Below are 19,964 nucleotides of genomic sequence, written 5' to 3'. Positions count from 1 at the left end.
TGATGCAACCCTGCGGGCAGCACGTGATTGGCAGGGGGGCGTCCAAGCCAGGCCTGGTTGGGAAGGGGGGTGTGGAGCGTGATAGACGCCGGGAATAGTTGGGATGCGGTGGGGAAGGGGGAAGGGAACCCAGCCAACAGGAGCAGCAGACAGGATTGGTTCCTGAGGCCTAGGCCTGGTCCCCTCCATCCATCCTCATCCTGGTCCCCCCCTTCTGCCTCCCCCTTGCACAGACTGTGCGGGACAATGGGCGACGCGCTGAGCCCTGAAGAGAAGCTGCACCTCATCACCAGGAACCTGCAGGTTTGTCCCCCTTTTAGACTGTGAGCCCACTGTTGGGTAGGGACTGTCTCTGGATGTTGCCAATTTGTACTTCCCAAGCGCTTACTACAGTGCTCTGCACATAGTAAGCGCTCAATAAATACGATTGATGATGATGATGCAGGTGCGGCCACCCTGGGCGGGTGGGTCAGGGCGATGGACCTTCAAAGCCCTACTGAGAGCTCACCTCCTCCAGGAGGCCTTCCCATTCATTCATTCATTCAATCGTATTTATTGAGCGCTTACTGTGTGCAGAGCACTGGACTAAGCGCTTGGGAAGTCGAAGTTGGCAGCAGATAGAGACGGGCCCTACCCAACAGTGGGCTCACAGTCTAGAAGACTGAAACAGACTGAGCCCCCTCCTTTCTCTGCCCCTCCTTCCCCTCCCCACAGCACCTGTATATATGTATACGTGCTTGTACGTATTTATTACTCTATTTTATTTGTACATATTTATTCTATTTTGTTAATGTCATCATCATCATCAATCGTATTTATTGAGCGCCTACTGTGTGCAGAGCACTGGACTAAGCGCTTGGGAAGTACAGGTTGGCACCACATAGAGACAGTCCCTACCCAACAGCGGGCTCACAGTCTAAAAGGGGGAGACAGAGAACAAAACCAAACATATCAACAAAATAAAATAAGTAGAATAGATATGTACAAGTAAAATAAATACATAAATAAATAGAGTAATAAATCTGTACAAACATATATACATGTATACAGGTGCTGTGGGGAAGGGAAAGAGGTAAGATGGGGGATGGAGAGGGGGACGAGGGGGAGAGGAAGGAAGGGGCTCAGTCTGGGAAGGCCTCCTGGAGGAGGTTAATATGTTTTGTTTTGTTCTCTGTCTCCCACTTCTAGACTGTGAGCCCACTGTTGGGTAGGGACCGTCTCTAAATGTTGCCAACTTGGACTTCCCAAGCGCTTAGTCCAGTGCTCTGCACACAGTAAGCGCTCAATAAATACGATTGATTTTATTGATTGAGTGGGTCAGGGCGATGGACCTTCAAAGCCTTACTGAGGGCTCACCTCCTCCAGGAGGCCTTCCCATTCATTCATTCATTCGATCGTATTTATTGAGCGCTTACTGTGTGCAGAGCACTGGACTAAGCGCTTGGGAAGTACGAGTTGGCAACAGATAGAGGCGGTCCCTACCCAACAGTGGGCTCACAGTCTAGAAGACTGAAACAGACTGAGCCCCCTCCTTTCTCTGCCCCTCCTCCCTCTCGTCTTATCTCCTTCCCCTCCCCACAGCACCTGTATATATGTTTGTACATATTTATTACTCTTTATTTTATTTGTACATATTTATTCTATTTATTTTATTTTGTTAATATGTTTTGTTTTGTTCTCTGTCTCCCCCTTCTAGACTGTGAGCCCACTGTTGGGTAGGGACCGTCTCTAGATGTTGCCGGCTTGTACTTCCCAAGCGCTTAGTACAGTGCTCTGCACACAGTAAGCGCTCGATAAATGCGATTGATTGATTGGGTCAGGGCGATGGACCTTTCAAAGCCCTACTGAGAGTTCCCCTCCTCCAGGAGGCCTTCCCATTCATTCATTCAATCGTATTGAGCGCTGTGTGCAGAACACTGTACTAAGCGCTTGGGAAGTACAAGTTGGCAACAGATAGAGACGAGCCCCCTCCTTTCTCTGCCCCTCATCCCCCTCATCTTACCTCCTTCCCCTCCCCACAGCACCTGTATATATGTATATATGTTTGTATGGATTTATTACTCTATTTTATTTGTACATATTTATTCTATTTATTTTATTTTGTTAATATGTTTTGTTTTGTTCTCTGTCTCCCCCTTCTAGACTGTAAGCCCACTGTTGGGTAGGGACTGTCTCTATATGTTGCCGGCTTGTACTTCCCAAGCGCTTAATACAGTGCTCTGCACACAGTAAGCGCTCAATAAATGCAATTGATTGAGTGAGTGGGTCAGGGCGATGGACCTTCAAAGCCCTACTGAGAGGTCACCTCCTCCAGGAGGCCTTCCCATTCATTGATTATTCAGTCGTATTTAGTGCGTGCTTACTGTGTGCAGAGCACTGGACTAAGCGCTTGGGAAGTCCAAGTTGGCAACATATAGAGTCCATCCCTACCCAACAGTGGGCTCACAGTGTAGAAGACTGAGACTGACTGAGCCCAGACTGAGCCCCCTCCTTCATCTGCCCCTCCTCCCCCTCATCTTACCTCCTTCCCCTCCCCACAGAACCTGTATATATGTTTGTACGTATTTATTACTCTTTATTTTATTTGTACATATTTATTCTATTTTATTTTGTTAATATGTTTTGTTTTGTTCTCTGTCTCCCCCTTCTAGACTGTGAGCCCACTCTTGGGTAGGGACCGTCTCTAGATGTTGCCAACTTGTACTTCCCAAACGCTTAGTCCAGTGCTCTGCACACAGTAAGCACTCAATAAATACGATTTGAATGAATGAATGACCTCCCCTCCTTTTTTAAATGGTATTTTCATTCATTCATTCAATCGTATTTATTGAGCGCTTACTGTATGCAGAGCACTGGACTAAGTGCTTGGGAAGTCCAAGTTGGCAACATAGACAGCCCCTACCCAACAACGGGCTCACAGTCTAGAAGGGGGAGGCAGACAACGAAACAAAACATGTGGTCAGGTGTCAAGTCATCAGAATTTGGGCCCCCTTTTTCCTCTCCTCCTCCCCATCCCCCCCCGCCCTACCTCCTTCCCCTCCCCACAGCACCTGTATATATGTTTGTGCAGATTTATTACTCTATTTTACTTGTACATATTTACTATTCTATTTATTTTGTTAATGATGTGCATTTAGCCTCAATTCTATTTGTTCTGATGACTTGACACCTGTCCACGTGTTTTGTTTTGTTGTCTGTCTCCCCCTTCTAGACTGTGAGCCCGTTGTTGGGGGGGGGGACAGTCTCTATATGTTGCCGATGTGTACTTCCAAGCGCTTAGTACAGTGCTGTGCACACAGTAAGCACTCAATAAATACGATTGAATGAATGAATGTTAAGCGCTTACTATGTGCCAATCGCTGTTCTAAACGCTGAGGTAGATACAAGGCAAGCATGTAGTCCCTCTTGGGACTCACAGTCTTAATCCTCATTTTACAGATGAGGGAACTGAGGCCCAGAGAAGTGAAGCGACTTGCCGAAAGTCACACAGCTGACAAGCGGCGGAGTCGGGATTAGAACCCATGACCTCTGACTCCCAAGCCCGGGCTCTTTCCACTGAGCCACGCTGCTTCTCTGCTTGCCATCCTGAGCTCTTTCTCCTGGCTTGGGGGCAAGGCTTTGGGTCTCAGGCCATTCCTTCTCTTCCTCCCTCTTGGATTTAAACCCCTCTCCACTTGTGGAGTGAAGAGCCTGTCACATTCACAGTGAGCCCCAGCAGTGGGGATTGTCTAGGAGTCAGGGGAACAACGAGGCAACAGACGCCTCCCCTTGTCACCTAGTCCTCCCATTGTCATTCATTCAGTCGTATTTATTGAGCGCTTACTGTGTGCAGAGCACTGTACCAAGTCACCTTCGAAGCTTCTGGAAAGGGCAGGGGGTGGGTTACCAGGACCCAGGAGGTCAGGCTGGGTGACCCCTGACTGTAGCGTGGCTCAGTGGAAAGAGCCCAGGCTTTGGAGTCAGAAGGACATGGGTTCAAATCCCGGCTCTGCCAATTGTCAGCTGTGTGACTTTGGGCAAGTCACTTCACTTCTCTGTGCCTCAGTTCCCTCATCTGTAAAATGGGGATTAAGACTGTGAGCCCCCCGTGGGACAACCTGATCACCTTGTAACCTCCCCAGCGCTTAGAACAGTGCTTTGGACATAGTAAGCGCTTAATAAATGCCATTATTATTATTATTATTATTATTATTATTATTATTAATTGCTAGGGATGTCCCAGGATCTCCAGGATCCCAGGAGATCAGAACTGTGATTGCTAGGGATGCCCCAGGATCTTCAGGGGACCAACTCGAAAGCCAGGGCATCGGGCACCAAGCAAATGCTGTCGGCTCTCAGGGACTTCTGGTTCCCTAAGTAAATAAATAAATTTATTTATTTATTTTACTTGTACATATCTATTCTATTTATTTTATTTTGTTAGTATGTTTGGTTTTGTTCCCTGTCTCCCCCTTTTAGACTGTGAGCCCACTGTTGAGTAGGGACTGTCTCTATATGTTGCCAACTTGTACTTCCCAAGCGCTTAGTCCAGTGCTCTGCACACAGTAAGCGCTCAATAGATACGATTGATTGATTGATTGATTGATTGATTTCCCGCACAGGAGGTTCTTGGGGAAGAAAAGCTGAAGGAAATCTTGAAGGAGCGGGAGCTAAAGGTTTACTGGGGGACGGCGACCACGGGCAAGCCGCATGTGGCCTATTTTGTGCCGATGTCCAAGGTCGCCGATTTCCTGAAAGCAGGATGCGAGGTAAGAGCTACTTCTGGAGGTCAGTAATTCAGGACATAGCCATCGTGGGTGGGAGAGGGGAAGAGCCATTAGTGATGTAGGAGAACTGATTGAGAGCGGTAGTATTGGTATTTATATTGGTTTTATGGTGTTTGTTAGAGACTTACTATGTGTCAAGCAATGTTCGAAGTGCCAGGGTAGGTACCAGCTAATCAAGTTGGACACAGTCCCTGTCCCACATGGGGTTTACAGTCTAAGTTGTAGGGAAAAGGATTGAATCCCCATTTTTACAGTTGAGGAAACTGAGGCACAGAAAGGTTAAGTGACTTACACATGGTCACACAGCAAGCAGTTGGCAGGGCCAGGATTAGAACCCAGGTCCTCTGACTGCCAGGCACGTGCTCTTTCCACTAGGCCATGCTGCTTCTCCATTTATAAAATGCCCACTGCTTCCAGTGCACCGTACTAAATGTTTGGGATGATTCAATCAAACAGTGGAATTAATTGAGTGCGCTGTGTGTGGAGCACACAGGCTGTGTCTGATCTGATTATTTTGTGCCTATTCCAGGGCTTAGAAAATAGTATGCACTTCACCATTATTATCCTCTTCTATCTATACCCACCTCATTACTTGTGCATACATATTTGATTGAACATTTGATTTATTCAGATTTCACTGTAAATATTTATGTCTGTCTTCCCTGTCAGAGCTGTAGGCATGTCTCATGCTTAATAATAATAATATGATGGCATTTATTAAGTGCTTACTATGTGCAAAGCACTGTTCTAAGCACTGGGGAGGTTACAAGGTGATCAGGTTGTCCCTCGGGATCAGGTTGTCCCTCAGGGGGCTCACAGTCTTAATCCCCATTTTACAGATGAGGTAACGGACGCCCAGAGAAGTTAAGTGACTTGCCCAGGGTCACACAGCTGACAAGTGGCGGAGCCAGGATTTGAACCCTTGAGCTCTGACTCCAAAGCCCGTGCTCTTTCCACTGAGCCACGCTGCTTCTGTTGTGACTCCCAACTCTGGAGTATTGTACTGTCCAAAGGGCTTTGTAGTAATAATTGCGGTATTTGTTAAGAACTTACTGTGTGCCGGGCACTGTACTAAATTCCTGGGTGGATACAAGTCTCTGTCTCACGTGGGGCTCAGTCTTAATCCCCATTTTACATATGAGGTCACTGAGGCCCAGAGAAGTGAAGTGACCTGCCGAAGGTCACACAACAGGCAAGTTGCAGAGCTGGGATTAGAACCCAGGTCTTTCTGACTCCCGGGCTTGTGCTCTGTCCACATAGGCCACACTGAGCACTTGCTGTATGCAGTGTGCTGTAATAAGCCCCTGGGGAAGTACAATATAGCAGAGTTGGTAGACCCATTCCCTGCCCACAAGGAGCGTACAGCCAAGAGACTATATCAGCCGACCGCTCCACTTGTGTCCTTTCTTCTAGGTGACAATTCTGTTTGCGGACCTCCACGCCTACCTGGACAACATGAAAGCCCCATGGGAGCTGCTGGAACTGCGCACGTGCTACTACGAGAATGTGATCAAAGCCATGCTGGAGAGCATCGGGGTCCCTCTGGAGAAACTGAAGTTTGTCCGAGGCAGCGACTACCAGCTCAGCAAGTGGGTGCCCGGGCCCCTCACTACAGCGGTGTCCCCGTCCTGCCCAGGAACTCTAAGCGGAGGGCCGATAGCTGCTTTCCAACAGCCCTCGGCCCGATGAAATGTTTACCAGTCCTCCCCACCCTTAGCAGTCTCACAGCCCTGAGGCAGCCACTCCGATTCTGTCCGTTATGTTTTTGTGTAGTATTAAAATCCTCACTCCTTGACACCTGCCTAATTTCCCTCAGGACTTCTATTGTATTGTCCTCCCCCGAGTGCTTATTGCAGTGCTCTGCCCATAGTAGGTGCTCAGTAAATACCTTTGGTTGACTTAAGCCTGACTTGTGGAGTCACGCAAGTCAGGCCCTGTGCTGTCAGGGAGCTGGTCCTGAGGATGGCTTTCTCTCTGACCCACATATTCATTCATTCAATCATGTTTATTGAGTTCTTACCTTCCGCAGAGCACTATATTAAGCGCTTGGGAAAGTACAGTATTGGCAAGCTCTGGACCCTGCCTTCCATGAAGGTTCCAGGATGTGTGAGAGGGAGGCCTGGGAACGGGAGATTAAATTGCCACCGGGTCGACTGTGCCCATCCCAGGTAGCGTGGGTGGTCGTTGGGATACCCCAGGGAGTCGAGAAGCAGGAGGCCGAGTCCCAAGTAGCTGATAACTGCTCTCTCCTGTCTTCTACAGGGAATACACCCTGGATGTTTATAAACTTTCCTCTGTGGTCACCCAGCACGACGCCAAGAAAGCTGGGGCTGAGGTGGTGAAGCAAGTGGAGCATCCTCTCCTGAGTGGTCTGCTCTACCCAGGACTACAGGTATCATTTATGGTGTTTACGGAGCTTTGACTACATGCAGAGAATGGTACTAAGCACTTGGGAGAGCATAATACAGCCGAGTTCGCAGACGCATTCTGTGCCCACAAGTCTAGATGGGGAGACAAGCATAAATATAAAGAAATAATTTATAGAATATAATTTAAAGATAGGTACATAAGTGCTGTGGGGTTGAAGGTGGGGCAAATCTCATATGCCCAAGATCACAGAGGTACATAGAGAAAAGCGGGAGAGGCGACAGCGTCTCCGCTGAGCAAAAAAGCAAGGAGACGAGGCTTGGCTCGGAAGACTGTTTGAGGTTTCCGTGGGCACATTGACACCCACTGACTCCTTCTCGAGACTGGACAGTTGGGAAAGGTCCTTCTGTCCGTTCTCAGTGGTTTTTCTTTTTCCTAGTAGGTGGCTGAGAGGTTTTCACTCTTGGGTTTCTCTTCCCAGGCCTTGGATGAGGAGTATCTGAAAGTGGATGCCCAGTTTGGAGGTGTGGATCAGAGGAAAATCTTCACTTTTGCTGAAAAGGTAAGCTCCTATCAGCCCATCGATCAATCGATAGAATGTGTCGATAGCCTTCTTTGGGCAAAGCACTGGATTAAGTCCTTGGGAAATAATATATAATTATAATTATATAATAATTATATAATAATAGTTACGGTACTTATTAAGTGCACTGTTCTGAGCATTGGGGCAGATACACGTTAAGCAGGTTGGACACAGTCCCTGTCCTACATGGGGCTTACAGACTAAGAGGAAGTAGGATTTAATCCCATTTTACAGGTGAGGCAACTGAAGCACAGACAAGTGAAGTGACTTTCACCCAGCAGACACGTGGCAGAGCCAGGATTAGAACCCAGGCCCGGGATCTTCCCACTAGTCCATGCTGCTTCTCTGCGTACTAATGGGAAAGCCCAGTAGGTTCATTTAAAACTTTCCCAAATAAAGAACAGAAGGCAGGGTCCAGCGAGAGCGAATCGCACCAGGGGTTAGGGCATCAGAGAGATGTGGCTCTGAAACTTCATCAAGGTCTTTACTGGGGAGGCTGCTTGATCCTTCTTTGAAATTGTCAGTGATTGGTCATGGTTTGTGATTACCACCGATGCTGGACTTGGCGGCAGTTTCAGTTTGTATTTCCCAGAACGATGGGGTCCCGGGACTGGGTCACCTTTTTGGGGTTTGAATGGGATCACCTTGTTTAGTGGGACAGGGGTCAAAGGGAGACCAGATTGCGACTGTCCTGTCTATGACAGGGTGGGGATCGACCTGGTCCTTAGGGTCCCACTTTCCCCCTCTCCTTGAAGAAGCCAGTTTCTTGGGAACAAACTGGAATAGGCAGCAATGCTCAGGGCTTCTAGGCCTGTTGTGGAGGGGCAGACCCTGCTTTCTTGTGCCTCCCCCGGCTGCCTGGGACCCTACAGAGATCGGGTACCAGGGTGTTGAGCTGATGGGGTGAAGTAAGCGGGGCTCCCTCCCTCTGCCTTCTTTCTTCCTCCAGTACCTCCCCGCCCTGGGCTACTCAAAGCGAGTCCACCTGATGAACCCGATGGTCCCCGGACTGACCGGCAGCAAAATGAGCTCTTCCGAAGAGGTCGGTGCTTGAATCGTGACTCTCCTGAGCCCCAGGTGGTAAATTCCCTGCAGGAAGGGAAGTGGGAGAGAAAGGAGGGGACCAGGGCACTACAGGAAAGTCCCTAGGGGTCCTGCCGTAGCCACGGGGCAAGTGACTGCCAATCCAGCCAGTCAGTGTGAGTGCTTACTGTGTGGGGCTCTGTACTAAGTTCTTACACAGCACACCAGTGACAGAGATGGGACTAGAATCCAGGTCTCCCGACTCCACGTGCCGTAATATTTCCATTAGGCTTTGCGGCTCCAACTTCTTGCTGAGTGGCATTGAATAGAGGGCTTCCTGGTAATTCCTCACTCCTGCTTTGTCCCTCCTATTGTGGGAATTTTCCTGGGTCCGTTATGTGACGTTTGTCCACTCGAGCCCAGAGAGCGAGCCAAAATGATCACCGTATTTTTCCCCTTGAGGGTAAGATCCAGGGGCTACTGTGGGGAGTCCAAAGTGAAGAGGAAGGGCCTCTACGTTGGGATCGGTGGAGTGTGCTTGTTTTTTCCTCCTGCAAGTCATCCCCTTTCCCCCGCTCCGGTTCCAGGAGTCCAAGATCGATCTCCTAGATCGGAAGGAGGATGTGAAGAAGAAGCTGAAGAAAGCCTTCTGTGAACCAGGGAACACCGAGACCAACGGAGTCCTGTCCTTCATCAAGCACGTCCTCTTTCCGCTCAAGTCAGGTGAGGCCCTCGCTGTCTCTCAGGAAGGGGATGGATCCACTGAGGCCTGGGAGGTGAGCTTGACTGGCAAAGGCCAGACCCTGCTACCACACAGCTCCCGAAGTGTCCAAATAATCTCCGAGGCCGTGACTACCCCGTTTCTCTGCCCCGACCCCTGGGCCGGGTGAGACCTGGAGTGAGCCTGTGATCCAACCCTTGTTTGCCACAGAGTTTGTGATCCTCCGAGATGAGAAGTGGGGAGGGAACAAGACCTACACGGTTTACCCGGACCTGGAGAAGGACTTTGCGGATCAGGTGAGGTCGGGAGAGGAGCCGGCGGGCAGGGAGAGGGGCCTGAGCCGCACCACGGCGCTGATGACGGGAGTCCAGGGGTATGCTGGCGTGCAGTACTCCGTTTCCGAGTGTGGCACGGTCTGTGTAAAGTTCTGCCGCGGGCACTGAGAGGGAGGCAGGAAGAAGACATGGTCCCTGACTTCAGAAAGTGTATGTCGCCACATCCCCCGGGGAGCCCCTGCCACACACACCCCCTCTGGCAGGTGGTGCACCCAGGGGATCTGAAGAACTCGGTGGAAGTGGCTCTGAACAAGCTCCTGGACCCCATCCGGGAGAAGTTTAACACTCCTGCCCTGAAGAAACTCTCCAGCGCCGCTTACCCTGACCCATCAAAGCAGAGTAAGCTGAGGGGCCGGGGGCTGGGCAGGGAAGGGCACTGCCGGGGGCGTTGTGGTTTGTTGGGAAGGAGGCAGGATCCCATTCCAGCCTGCCAAAGAAGAGGCATCAAGAGCTGATGACAACACGGATAGGCACTGGTGCTATTTGCCCACTTGCCTGGTAAACCTTAGGTGTCCTCAGACCGTGCTGAATTGATGTCTGGCTCTTTCTCCCTCCCTGTTTTTCTAAAACAGGCAGGGGTATTCTGCAGTGGCCCCCGCTCCGCTCCCCAAGCCCAGCTTGCAGTTCTCTCTGGTCAAGTGAATACTGGGAATGGAAGTCTTTTGGCTCTACTCCTGCATTAAAGAAGAGGGCAGCTGCAAACGCTTCCTTATTGTTGAACAGAGCACAACCCTAAGAATCCCCACCCAGGCCCTCTCCATCCCAGTGGGCCCTCTATCCAGCAGGGTTCAGAGAGATACTGAGCGAGTTCTGTCCCCATTATTCTCCTCTCCTCCCCAGAACCAGTTGCGAAAGGATCTGGCAAGAATTCCGAGCCGGAGGAAGTAATCCCGTCCCGGCTAGATATCCGGGTGGGGAAAGTGGTCAGTGTGGAGAAGGTACGTGTCAGGCACCAGGTGTCTGCCAAAAGCGGGGAGGGCATATGGTAACATCCCCTTGGCCAACAGGGCTTGGCTGCCACCCATCCGCTCTCCTGCTCTTTCGTCAGTCTGAGAAAGAGATGTGGGCCTCTACTCTGAGGAACTTGGACTCCAGGAGAAGCCGCTTCAAATTCCCTCCCATGTTGATGTTCCGGTTCCTGTTGCATCCAGGGGCAGACAGGAGGCAGGGAGTGGTCTGTTCCCCTCGGGGGAGCCGGGGTCCAGAGAGGGGAAGTGACTCACCTCAGGTCACCCAGCGAGGAAGCTGGGACGCCTACCTAGGTGTTTAGATCCCCAGGCTCTGCCCAAAAAACTGCACTAGCTTAGCAGTCGTGCTCCGTCCTGAGCGAGCAGAAGGTGGGGAAGATGGGGGAGAAGCCCTGCTTAACCATCACATCTGACCCCTCGGTCCCTCGGTTTCTGGTTCAAACTAGTTCCGAGATCTTATCTGTCCACCATTCCAAGGTCACTTTGCCCTCCCTTGGGGAGGAAAGCTCAAAGAGGGGTAGGGGGAGAGAAGAGATTGTGCAACGGCCCTGGGCCCTGTGGGTTTGCAGAACCTTTTCTTTCCACCCTGGGTTTTATTGCTTCATGAGCATGACCTTCCAAACTCCTTAATCCAGCACATTGTCCTGGCTCCAAGCTATTGCCTCTCCATGTTCCTGGCTCTATGCTGTCATGTCAGCAGGTCTCCAGGCTTAAATTCTCCTCCCTCCCACCCCCCAGGCCCAAGGTGGGACAGAGGAGCCTAACAAAGGCCATGGTGGGGGGCCTTTCAAAGTTTCAAAAGCGGGAGACTGGATTGTCTTCTGGTTCGGACGGCTTCTGTGGCCTCCGGGCCCGAGATCCTTTCTGCCACTGAAGGGGCCATTGGGCTTATCTCTCCTGGAATCCAGAGTCCCACATAGCAGCGGAGAATTTCTCAGAGGTTATCTGGAACTCCTGCAGCCAGAGACCTGAGGCGAGGGGGACACAGGTGACCCCAAGGGGTGAGGGTCAGAGCGTCCACAGCTGGCAAGGTCAGCCCCTTCTCCCTGGACAGACAGGCCCGGCCGAGTCGGGGAGTGGGGTGGTATCCCGCCCGTGTGGGACCACTGGGACCAGCATCGGCCTTTGGCTTGGCAGCACCCGGACGCCGACACCCTCTACCTGGAGAAGATAGACGTCGGGGAAGCGGAGCCGCGGACGGTGGTCAGCGGCCTGGTGCAGTTTGTGCCCAAGGAGGAGCTACAGGACCGGCTCGTTGTGCTGCTCTGCAACCTGAAGCCTCAGAAGATGAGGGGAGTCGAGTCACAGGGCATGCTGCTCTGCGCTTCCACGTGAGTGCGGTCCATCCAGGGCTGGGGACAGCCAAGGACACATCCCTGCTCTCTCCATTTGGATCACTATAGGCCCCATAGGGGATCCTAGGGGCATGGCCTAGTGGATAGAGCACGAGCCTGAGAGTTTTATGGTCATGGGTTCTCATCCTGGCTCCGCCACTTGTCTGCTATGTGGTCTTGGACAAGTCATTTCACTTTTCTGTGCCTGTTACCTCATCCGTAAAATAGGGTTTGAGACAGTGAATCCCATATGAGACAGGGACTGTATTCAACCCAGTTTGCTTCTGCCCACCCCAGCGCTTAGTACAATGCCTGGCACATAGTGCTTAACAAATACCACAATTATCATCATTATTGTTATTATTGTTACGGATTTGACCCGGGCCTGCATTTGGGTAGGCATTTGGAACAAATTCCCCCTCCTGTTTGTGTTTGGAACCTGTTGTAATAGAGGGTGCCCAGTTTACTTGCCACCCCCTAAGGCTTGGGGGTGACTTTCTCTAAGATGTGTATAGAAGTACAACTGGGCCCGGGGGGCCTGGGAGAGAGGTAGGGAGGGAGTGGTCATCCTTTCCTAACGGCTGGTTTGTGTGCGTCTCTTCCCAGAGACGGGGAGAACCGTCGGGTGGAACCCCTGGACCCTCCGCCCGGCTCATCCCCGGGGGAGCGGGTGTTTGTCGAGGGCTACGAGAACGGCCAGCCGGACGATGAGCTCAAACCCAAGAAGAAAGTGTTCGAGAAGCTGCAGGTATAAAGTCACAGCTGCTCTCCTCCACCAGACCCCAGTCCCCACCGTAGCGGGGTTGGGGGAGGAGGGATAAACTTTGGGTTTGCCACCTCAGGGGCTCAAGATGAAAAGACTCAACAGAAAACCCCTTCCAGTCAATCAATCAAGGGTATTTATTGAGCATTTACCATGTGCAGAACACTGTACAATGAGTACCAGTCCATCTGCAGAACAAGATACCTCAGGGGCTTAATAGAAACAAGCTCTGGGGAGGGCGGGGGAGGATGCAGGTGGGCTCATGAAGGGCAGGGAGAGACCCGCCTCAGGAATTCCTCCGCCCCCTTCACATCGCCTTCCTCCCCGGTTGTCCCCAGGCTGACTTTAAGATCTCAGAGGACTGCGTCGCCCAGTGGAAGCAAACCAACTTCATAACCAAGCTGGGCTGCGTCTCGTGTCGATCCCTGAAGGGAGGGAGCATCAGCTAACGAGCGCGTGGCCGCTCCCTCCACCCCTCCCTTTGCCTGCTGCCATCTTCTTGTCTGTTCCTTCCCCCGTTGCCTGCCCGCTGGCCCTCCCCCGGCACCGGGACTCCACATTTGAATGTACCGAGTTGAGTTGGAGACACCCATCTGGCCAGGGGCTCCGAGCATTACGGTTATCAGAGGGTGGGGCTCGGCAGGGGCTACCCCAGGCTTGGGTTTTTGGGGGCGGGAGGGAGTGGGAGGCTTGCTTCAGCCCCCTATCATCCTGTTGACCCCCTCGGAGGCGGACCGGAGGGAGCTGGTGGACTCCTCGGCTGCTCTCGCCTCTCGGAATGAAGCGGACTGAGGAGATAAGTCTGATTTCAGCCTAACTGGGAAAAAAATTACAAATCCCAAGTCACGCTGTGGATTTTCAAATTGGAAAAATACCCATTCCCCAGCCGTCCCTCGAGGATCCCGGCAGCTTTGCGGCTCGGGCTATGCCTCCGGCTTGGCCCCGACATCAGGAGCGAGCTAATTACAGCTCCTGACCGCTAAAATGTGGTGGGGCTTGGCAAGGCGGAGAAGGCGGGTCCCTGAAGGAGCGATTGGAAAAGATGGTTGTCTCCCAGTAAGGAGGTGGGGGATCAGGGAATTCGGTACCCTGGCCCTTCCATAGTGCTCTGCCTCCAGGCTGGGAGAGGAGAGGCCCTGCTGGTCTCTTGACCTGGGGCTTCTGCCAGCCCCAAACTTCGTCTGCTTCCCCTCCCTGAGTCTGGTGTGGATTCATAGCCCCATTGTGGTGTATTGGATTTCTCTTATTATTTTTTAAGAGGATGGGAGCCTCCCTCTAACACATCTTAACCTGAATCATCCCTGTAATAAAACAAAATAAAAGTGTCCAGCCGAGAGCACTCTGGGTGTGTTGGTGAACGCCTGCGCCTGCGGAGAACTGGACGTGGGTGTCCGCAGCCCCAGAGCCGATGAGTCAGGGTTTCCAAATTGTAGAGCGGCGGGGCGGCTACTTGCTAGGTGACTTCTCACCCCCTTTAGGAAAGGTGTTGGCCGTTCCCCGGCTCCGCGCTGGCCGCCTGCCTGACTTGCCACCTTCTCGTTGCCCCAAAGTGGATGCGTGGGCAGGCTGCTTGAAGTTTGGACAGCTAGACCCGAAAAGGCGGACGGGTGACCTCCCTCCCGGCCTTCGACCACCGCCCGCTTTGTTCAAAAAGAGGCAGCGATGACAAAGTCTTAATCATAGAATCTTTAACATCTTTGAAATGAGACACATACAGTATTTTCATTTAGTCTGGAAGGTTTTCAAGGCAGATGGGCTTCGTTTTATGGTGGTGTTTTGTTGTTTGTGTTTTTTACAATCAAATCAAAGCATGACCCAAAGTTTAAAGAAATATATATATATGTATGTATATATATCTTTATATCTAACTTTTCTACAGAACAAGAAATAGACATAAAAATCAGAGGCTTTTGGTCTCTTGGATAGTGCTATATCCAGCTTGGTTCCACAGGAGGGGAAAGCGGAGACGTCTTTCCCCACCCTTCCCCAACCACCTTGTCCCCATCCAAGCCAGGAGAGGCGAAGCCACCCGATGTGCTCAGAGGTGCCCCTGGCCGAGGGTCCGTGGCTCAAGTAACAGAAAGAGGAATGGGTGAGTAGGGGGGAACAGGGTGCCCCTTGGGAGGGGTTCCCCCCATCCTACCACAACTAGGATGGGGGGACCAGGGCAGTGCACACAGCAGTGGTTACTTCTGTTCCAGCAGGGCCCAGGCTAGTTCTGCCCCTGGTACCTGCCGACAAGCAGTGAGATGCTCACAGAATAGAAAGGACATTGGTTTGCAGCTCAGGAGCGCTTGGGGAGACATTCTTAGAGCCCCCCCGAAAGGCTTGGACCGAAGCTTGCCCTCACTCAGTAATTGGATATAGGGTCAAGCGTTGGAGTGTCTCGGCGGGGAGGAGCCTGGTCCACTGCTAATGAATGAGCTGGGCTGTTTGGGGTTTTAAGCCCCTCTCTGTGCATCCTCCCTCCCATTCAACACCAGACCTGGGGGGTTCAGACTTTCATTTCCCCACTGAGGCATCAATCAGCATCATTCCAGACTCCCACATGTGCTTCAAACGGCTTCAACACTGCCCCAGGGGTTGAGCCAGGGGGGATGAGTTTAGTCACACTAGACTGCCCCCCCCACTTCCCAGCTTCAACGCAAGGCCTTCCCTTCTTCCTCCATCCCACTCTCCCCTAGGAGGTGGGGGCCATTGCCCTGATAAGCTGTGGCCTGAAGGATGGGTGGGGGCTGGAAAAACGCTCCTGGCAACCTTGGGGGCCGGGGGCGGGGGTGGGGGAAACAACCTGCCCTCTCAGGTGTCTCCCCCAAAGTCCTGGCCCCTTCCCTCTAGATCTGCCTCCAAACCTTCCCTTCTCTGCCTCTCAACCCCAGCCCACAGAAAGGCTGAGTGAGCCCACCCTCCCCACCACACGCCACGCGGGGCTCCATCACTGTGGGACTGACAGCTGAGAAACAGCAGGGTGGCTCGTGGAGAGGTGAGGCATGGCAAGGGTTACTCCCCTTCCCACACCTTTTGTGCTTTGGGTCCCACATACCCTTTTCTTCCTGCAGCTGCCAGCACGGCACCCACCCTCCGTCCAGCCAAGTCTCCCCCAAGGTCCACAAGGACACCGGCCGACCCGTCGAGCCAGGATGAAGGAGGCCGCTCTGGATCCCACGCCAGAGCGTGTAAACAAGCCCATCCAGGGGAGTGGGCCAGGACGAGGCCCGGGCCCCAGCGAGATGGCATCAGGTAGGACCTAGGGGCGGGTGTCCAGAAAAGGCCCTCCTGGGGCCGGTGCAGTTGGCTTTGAAAAGTGCTTTGATTCTGGACTATTGGTATGTGCATGATTACAGAGCTCATTCTCTCAAACATCAGAAAGAAAAAAAAAACATTTCTCAAGAAAAAGGGGGGCGAAAAAGAGAAAACAAACCCCACACGGAATGGCGTTCTGGAGGCAGGGCCGGCTGTACCCGCGCTGGAGTATCTCCGCCCGCGGGAACGCTCCCGCCTCGGCCGCCAAAATCAGCAAATCGAGCGTCCAGGGCTGAGGTCGCAGGAGCCCCCCTAAGCGGGCAGGGGGTTCCGGGCTTGGAGTCCGTACAAAAGAAAGCTGCATTATTTCAGAAGGGGAAACCGACACCGTGTTTGCATAAATATCGAAGGCCGTCGGAGGCTAAGGCTGGAGTCTTCTTCCTCTTTATTATTGTTGAAAGTGTCCAGTTCTCCCCTCATCCTTTGACCTGCGTAGGTCCCTGAGAGAGATTGTGTTCCTGCGATGGGTCAGCGGTACCAGCGTCGGGCGGTCAGGCGGCCCTTTTCCATTTGTCTGGTCAAAGAAAGGTGTGGGAGGGGTGATTAGAAGGGCAGTGGTCGGACAGGAGGGGTCAATCCATTCCCTCCCTCGCTCCAGGCCTGTCTCCAATCGATCAATCAGTGGTATTTAAACCCTCTGGAGAATGGGAGGTGCCTCAACAAACTACTCTGGTGGGCAAACAGCAAGGTGGTTGGTGAGTAAAAACCGCTCTGGGCTTATCTCGAAAGAAAGATCCCTCCTGCTGCTTCGGAGCAGCTCCAAGAGGTCAGTCTCATCCCGCTCAGCACTTAGAACGGTGTTTGATGTATATAGTATATGTTTTACAAAATATCACTATAAAAAGACCCGCCTCGAGGTCTGGATTTCCCAAGAGCCATTGCAAGGGGATGGACGATGGCTTCAGGTGGCCGGGGTTTTCTTCCATTGGGATGCCCCCTGACCCCATCCTCCTCCTCCACCCCCATCTCGGGGCCAGGCTAATCGGATGGTACCCAGGCAGGGGGTCGGATCCCTAGGCCCTACCTGGCACGGGAGGGCCGCCCGGCTGCACGGCGTCGCCGTTCTCCGCCACCTCCGGCTTAGTCCTGACCTGTCCGGGGGGGCCCGTCCCCGTTGGGCGGGGAGGCCTGGGGCCCGGGGCCCGACGAGGGGCTGGGGGAGCCCCCGGCCGAGGGCTTGCGGGCCACAGGCGGGGCGACCTTGCTGGGCTTCCTCTGCGGCGAGGGGCGGCGCTCGGAGAAGCTCCGTAGCTCGGCCACCAAATGGCGCTGAAGGTCGGCTTGGGTCTGGGCCTGGACTTGAACTTGGGCCTGGGCTTGGGTCTGGGTTGGCTCCCCCGGCAGCTTCTTGGCCCCTTTGGCGAAGATGAAGCTGGCGGTGGTGGCCTGAGACTTGGGCGGCGGGGAGGCCTCCGCCTCGGACCCCGTGGTCGCCGGCCCCGGCAGCGGCGGCTGCTGCCCGTTGGCCCGGGGCGCCTCGCCGGGAGACAGGCCGGAGGCCTTGAGGCGCACGGCAGCGTGGAGTGGGTTGGAAGGCACCGGGTCCTGTGAGGGCGGGCAGCCCCGGATGGACAACGCCTTTCGCAGGGGCTTCTGAGGGGCCGGCTGCCCCTGGGTGGGCACTGAGGGCGGCGGGCTCCGCCCCTCGGGGCCCGGGGGCTCGACGGCCACCGAGCGCAGCCGCACCATCTGCAGCAGGGAAGGCGTGACGATGGGCAGGCTGGCATCCTCCTTGGGCGCCGGGCCCCCCTTGCCACGGCCCCCGGCCTCCTTGCTGGCCTCGGCCCGGGGTCCGCCCGCCGAGAGCTGCGGGGCCGCCGGGGGCTCGGGGGCTGCCGGGTCGGGGGACCCCCGGGGCTGGGTCCGGGACGAGACGGTGGCGGAGAAGGAGCGCGAGGCGGTCCTGGGCTCGGGGGCCGCGGGGGGTTCAGGCACTGTGGGCCCCAGCACCTCGGCCGGCGGGAGGGGCAGGGCTGAGAAATAGGCCTCGTCCGGTGGAGGGAAGTCCGCCATGGTCAGGTCTTGCTCGTCGGGGGCCGGGGGAGGAGGAGGGGGCCAACTGGGGTCCTGGGGGAGCTCCCCGTTCACCTCCAGGGGGGCCGGAGGAGGGCCAGCCGCTGCCCCCTCGGTCTTCTTGGCAGGCGGAGGGGGCGGGTGGTACGACGGTGGGGGGGAGGGTGGGGGAGATGCACCCTTGGGGGTCTCCGGGGGAGCCCCTGTGGCTCTGCTGGGAGCCGGTGACCCCTGAGGCGGGGGGACGGGATCAGGGGCAGAGGCCAGGACCGCCGGAGGAGTCGGACCTGGAGTGGAGCCAGCGGGATCCGAGCTCTTGGGCTTGGAAGGAGGCGGAGAGAAGGGGGCCGGGACCTTGGGGTGCGGGGGGATGACAAACTGGGAGGCGGGGCTGGCAGAGACCCGCGGGGGGCCAGGTGGGTCAGGGGCAGCACCTCCGTCTGGGGGTGCTGGGTCAGAGGAGGAGGAGGAGCTCAGGGAGGTGAGGGACGAGGAGACGGACGGCCCGGGGGACCGTAAGGAGCACACCCGCTCGGGCTTCTGGGGCTGGGGCCGCCTCTTGCCCGGAGAGGCCCCTGGAGCCGCCAACCCCTTGGGGGGCAGAGTGGGGGTGCCGCTCTGGCTGGAGTAGCCGCTGGAAGGGGACAGGGTGCGCTCAGGGGAGCCGGGAGGGCGCCGGGAGCCGGCAGGAGACAGGCCAGGGGCCGGGGGGCCCGTCCCCGCGGCAGCCTCCCCCGGCATCGGGCCCCTCTGCGGCTGCTGGCCCTTCCGCTCGGGCTTGGGGGGCAGCCCCAGGGCCCCGTCGGGCACGGCGTCCCGCTGGTACAGGGAGTAGGTCCGGCGGGGCGGGGCGGGCGCACGCTTCAGCTTGCGTAAGGACACGCTGCGGGCTGAGGAGTGGCCGCTCTGGATGCTGGCCGTGTCCGAGCCATCCGCCGCGCTGCCGCCACCGCCATAGCCGGGCGACGCCCGCCCGTCGGCCCGGGAGCCGAGAGGCCCACCGGCCCCGCTGCAGAGAGCGCCCCGGTCCGTGCTCCCGGCCTCCTCGGCCTCCTCCGCCCCCGCCCCGGCCTGCCCGGGCGGCCCCTCGCCCCGGCCCTCCGAGCCCCCGCGGGAGGAGAGGGTCGAGCCGTCGGACACGATGGTCTCCGTCGACTGCGAGTGGCTCCAGTTGTCGCTGGAGGAGGAGGCCCGGCGGCTGCGGGGCCCGAGGGCGGAGAAGCGGGAGATGGAGTGGACGGAGGCCGGGCTGGAGACCAGGCTGCAGCGGCTGAGGGTGCGCACGCTGCAGCGGCTCAGGGCCACCACGTCCACCGTCGGGGGAAGCACCGCGTTGGGGATGATCTTGGACAGGTAGGTGCCCTGGGGCGAGATGGACATGGCCGGGCTCGGGGGCCCCAGGGGCCCGGCCCCGGCCGTGGTCAGCCCGGGCACGGCCAGCGACTTGGGCCGGACCTGGGGGGACAGCTTGGCCGCCGTCTGGCGTCCCACGAGGCTGTCGTCGTAGTAGAGCCGCTCGATGTGGCGCTGCAGGGCCGCCTCCGACTCCCCGCCGACCTCCAGCGCCTGCAGGGACACCCGGGCCCCGGGCCCCCCGCCCCCCGGCGCCGCCGGCCGGCCGTCCACCGTGGGGATGCGCACGGCCTCGCCCTCGGCCTGCCCGTTGGCCGGGCGCGGGGGCCGGGGCGAGCCGGGCGGGGGCCGCTCCTCTGGCCGGGGGTCCCGGGCGTTCCTCCAGCCTGCGGGGCGGGAAGAGAGGCGGAAAGAGCGGGGTCGGTGGGGGCGGCG

At 55.6% G+C, this 19,964-nt stretch overlaps 2 protein-coding genes across 3 annotated transcripts in view; one reads left to right on the top strand and one right to left on the bottom strand.

The window, feature by feature from the left end:
* YARS1 (tyrosyl-tRNA synthetase 1) lies at nucleotides 1-14,196 on the top strand. Its single transcript, XM_038757613.1, has 13 exons — nucleotides 1-303; nucleotides 4,602-4,748; nucleotides 6,180-6,355; nucleotides 7,029-7,158; nucleotides 7,615-7,695; nucleotides 8,666-8,758; nucleotides 9,327-9,462; nucleotides 9,671-9,756; nucleotides 9,999-10,134; nucleotides 10,636-10,733; nucleotides 11,901-12,094; nucleotides 12,704-12,845; nucleotides 13,199-14,196. Exons 1-13 carry the CDS (start codon nucleotides 247-249, stop codon nucleotides 13,307-13,309), a joined length of 1,587 nt encoding a protein of 528 aa, XP_038613541.1. The 5' UTR covers nucleotides 1-246; the 3' UTR covers nucleotides 13,310-14,196.
* Nucleotides 14,197-14,531: 335 nt separating this feature from the next.
* Nucleotides 14,532-19,964, bottom strand: part of KIAA1522 (KIAA1522 ortholog) — a 31,108-nt gene continuing 25,675 nt past the window's right edge. For both annotated transcript variants that reach the window (XM_038757611.1, XM_038757612.1), the window contains exons 6-7: nucleotides 17,188-19,915; nucleotides 14,532-16,677 (exon numbers count right to left, since the gene is read on the bottom strand). In XM_038757611.1, coding sequence (XP_038613539.1) covers nucleotides 17,244-19,915 — 2,672 coding nt within the window. In that variant the 3' untranslated portion in view covers nucleotides 14,532-16,677; nucleotides 17,188-17,243. The remainder of the gene's footprint in view (nucleotides 16,678-17,187; nucleotides 19,916-19,964) is intronic.

Source organism: Tachyglossus aculeatus, chromosome 16, assembly GCF_015852505.1.
Source record: "Tachyglossus aculeatus isolate mTacAcu1 chromosome 16, mTacAcu1.pri, whole genome shotgun sequence".
Taxonomy (NCBI): domain Eukaryota; kingdom Metazoa; phylum Chordata; class Mammalia; order Monotremata; family Tachyglossidae; genus Tachyglossus; species Tachyglossus aculeatus.
The sequence above is the reverse complement of the archived record's forward strand: the minus strand, read 5'-3'. Positions and strand labels throughout refer to the sequence as shown.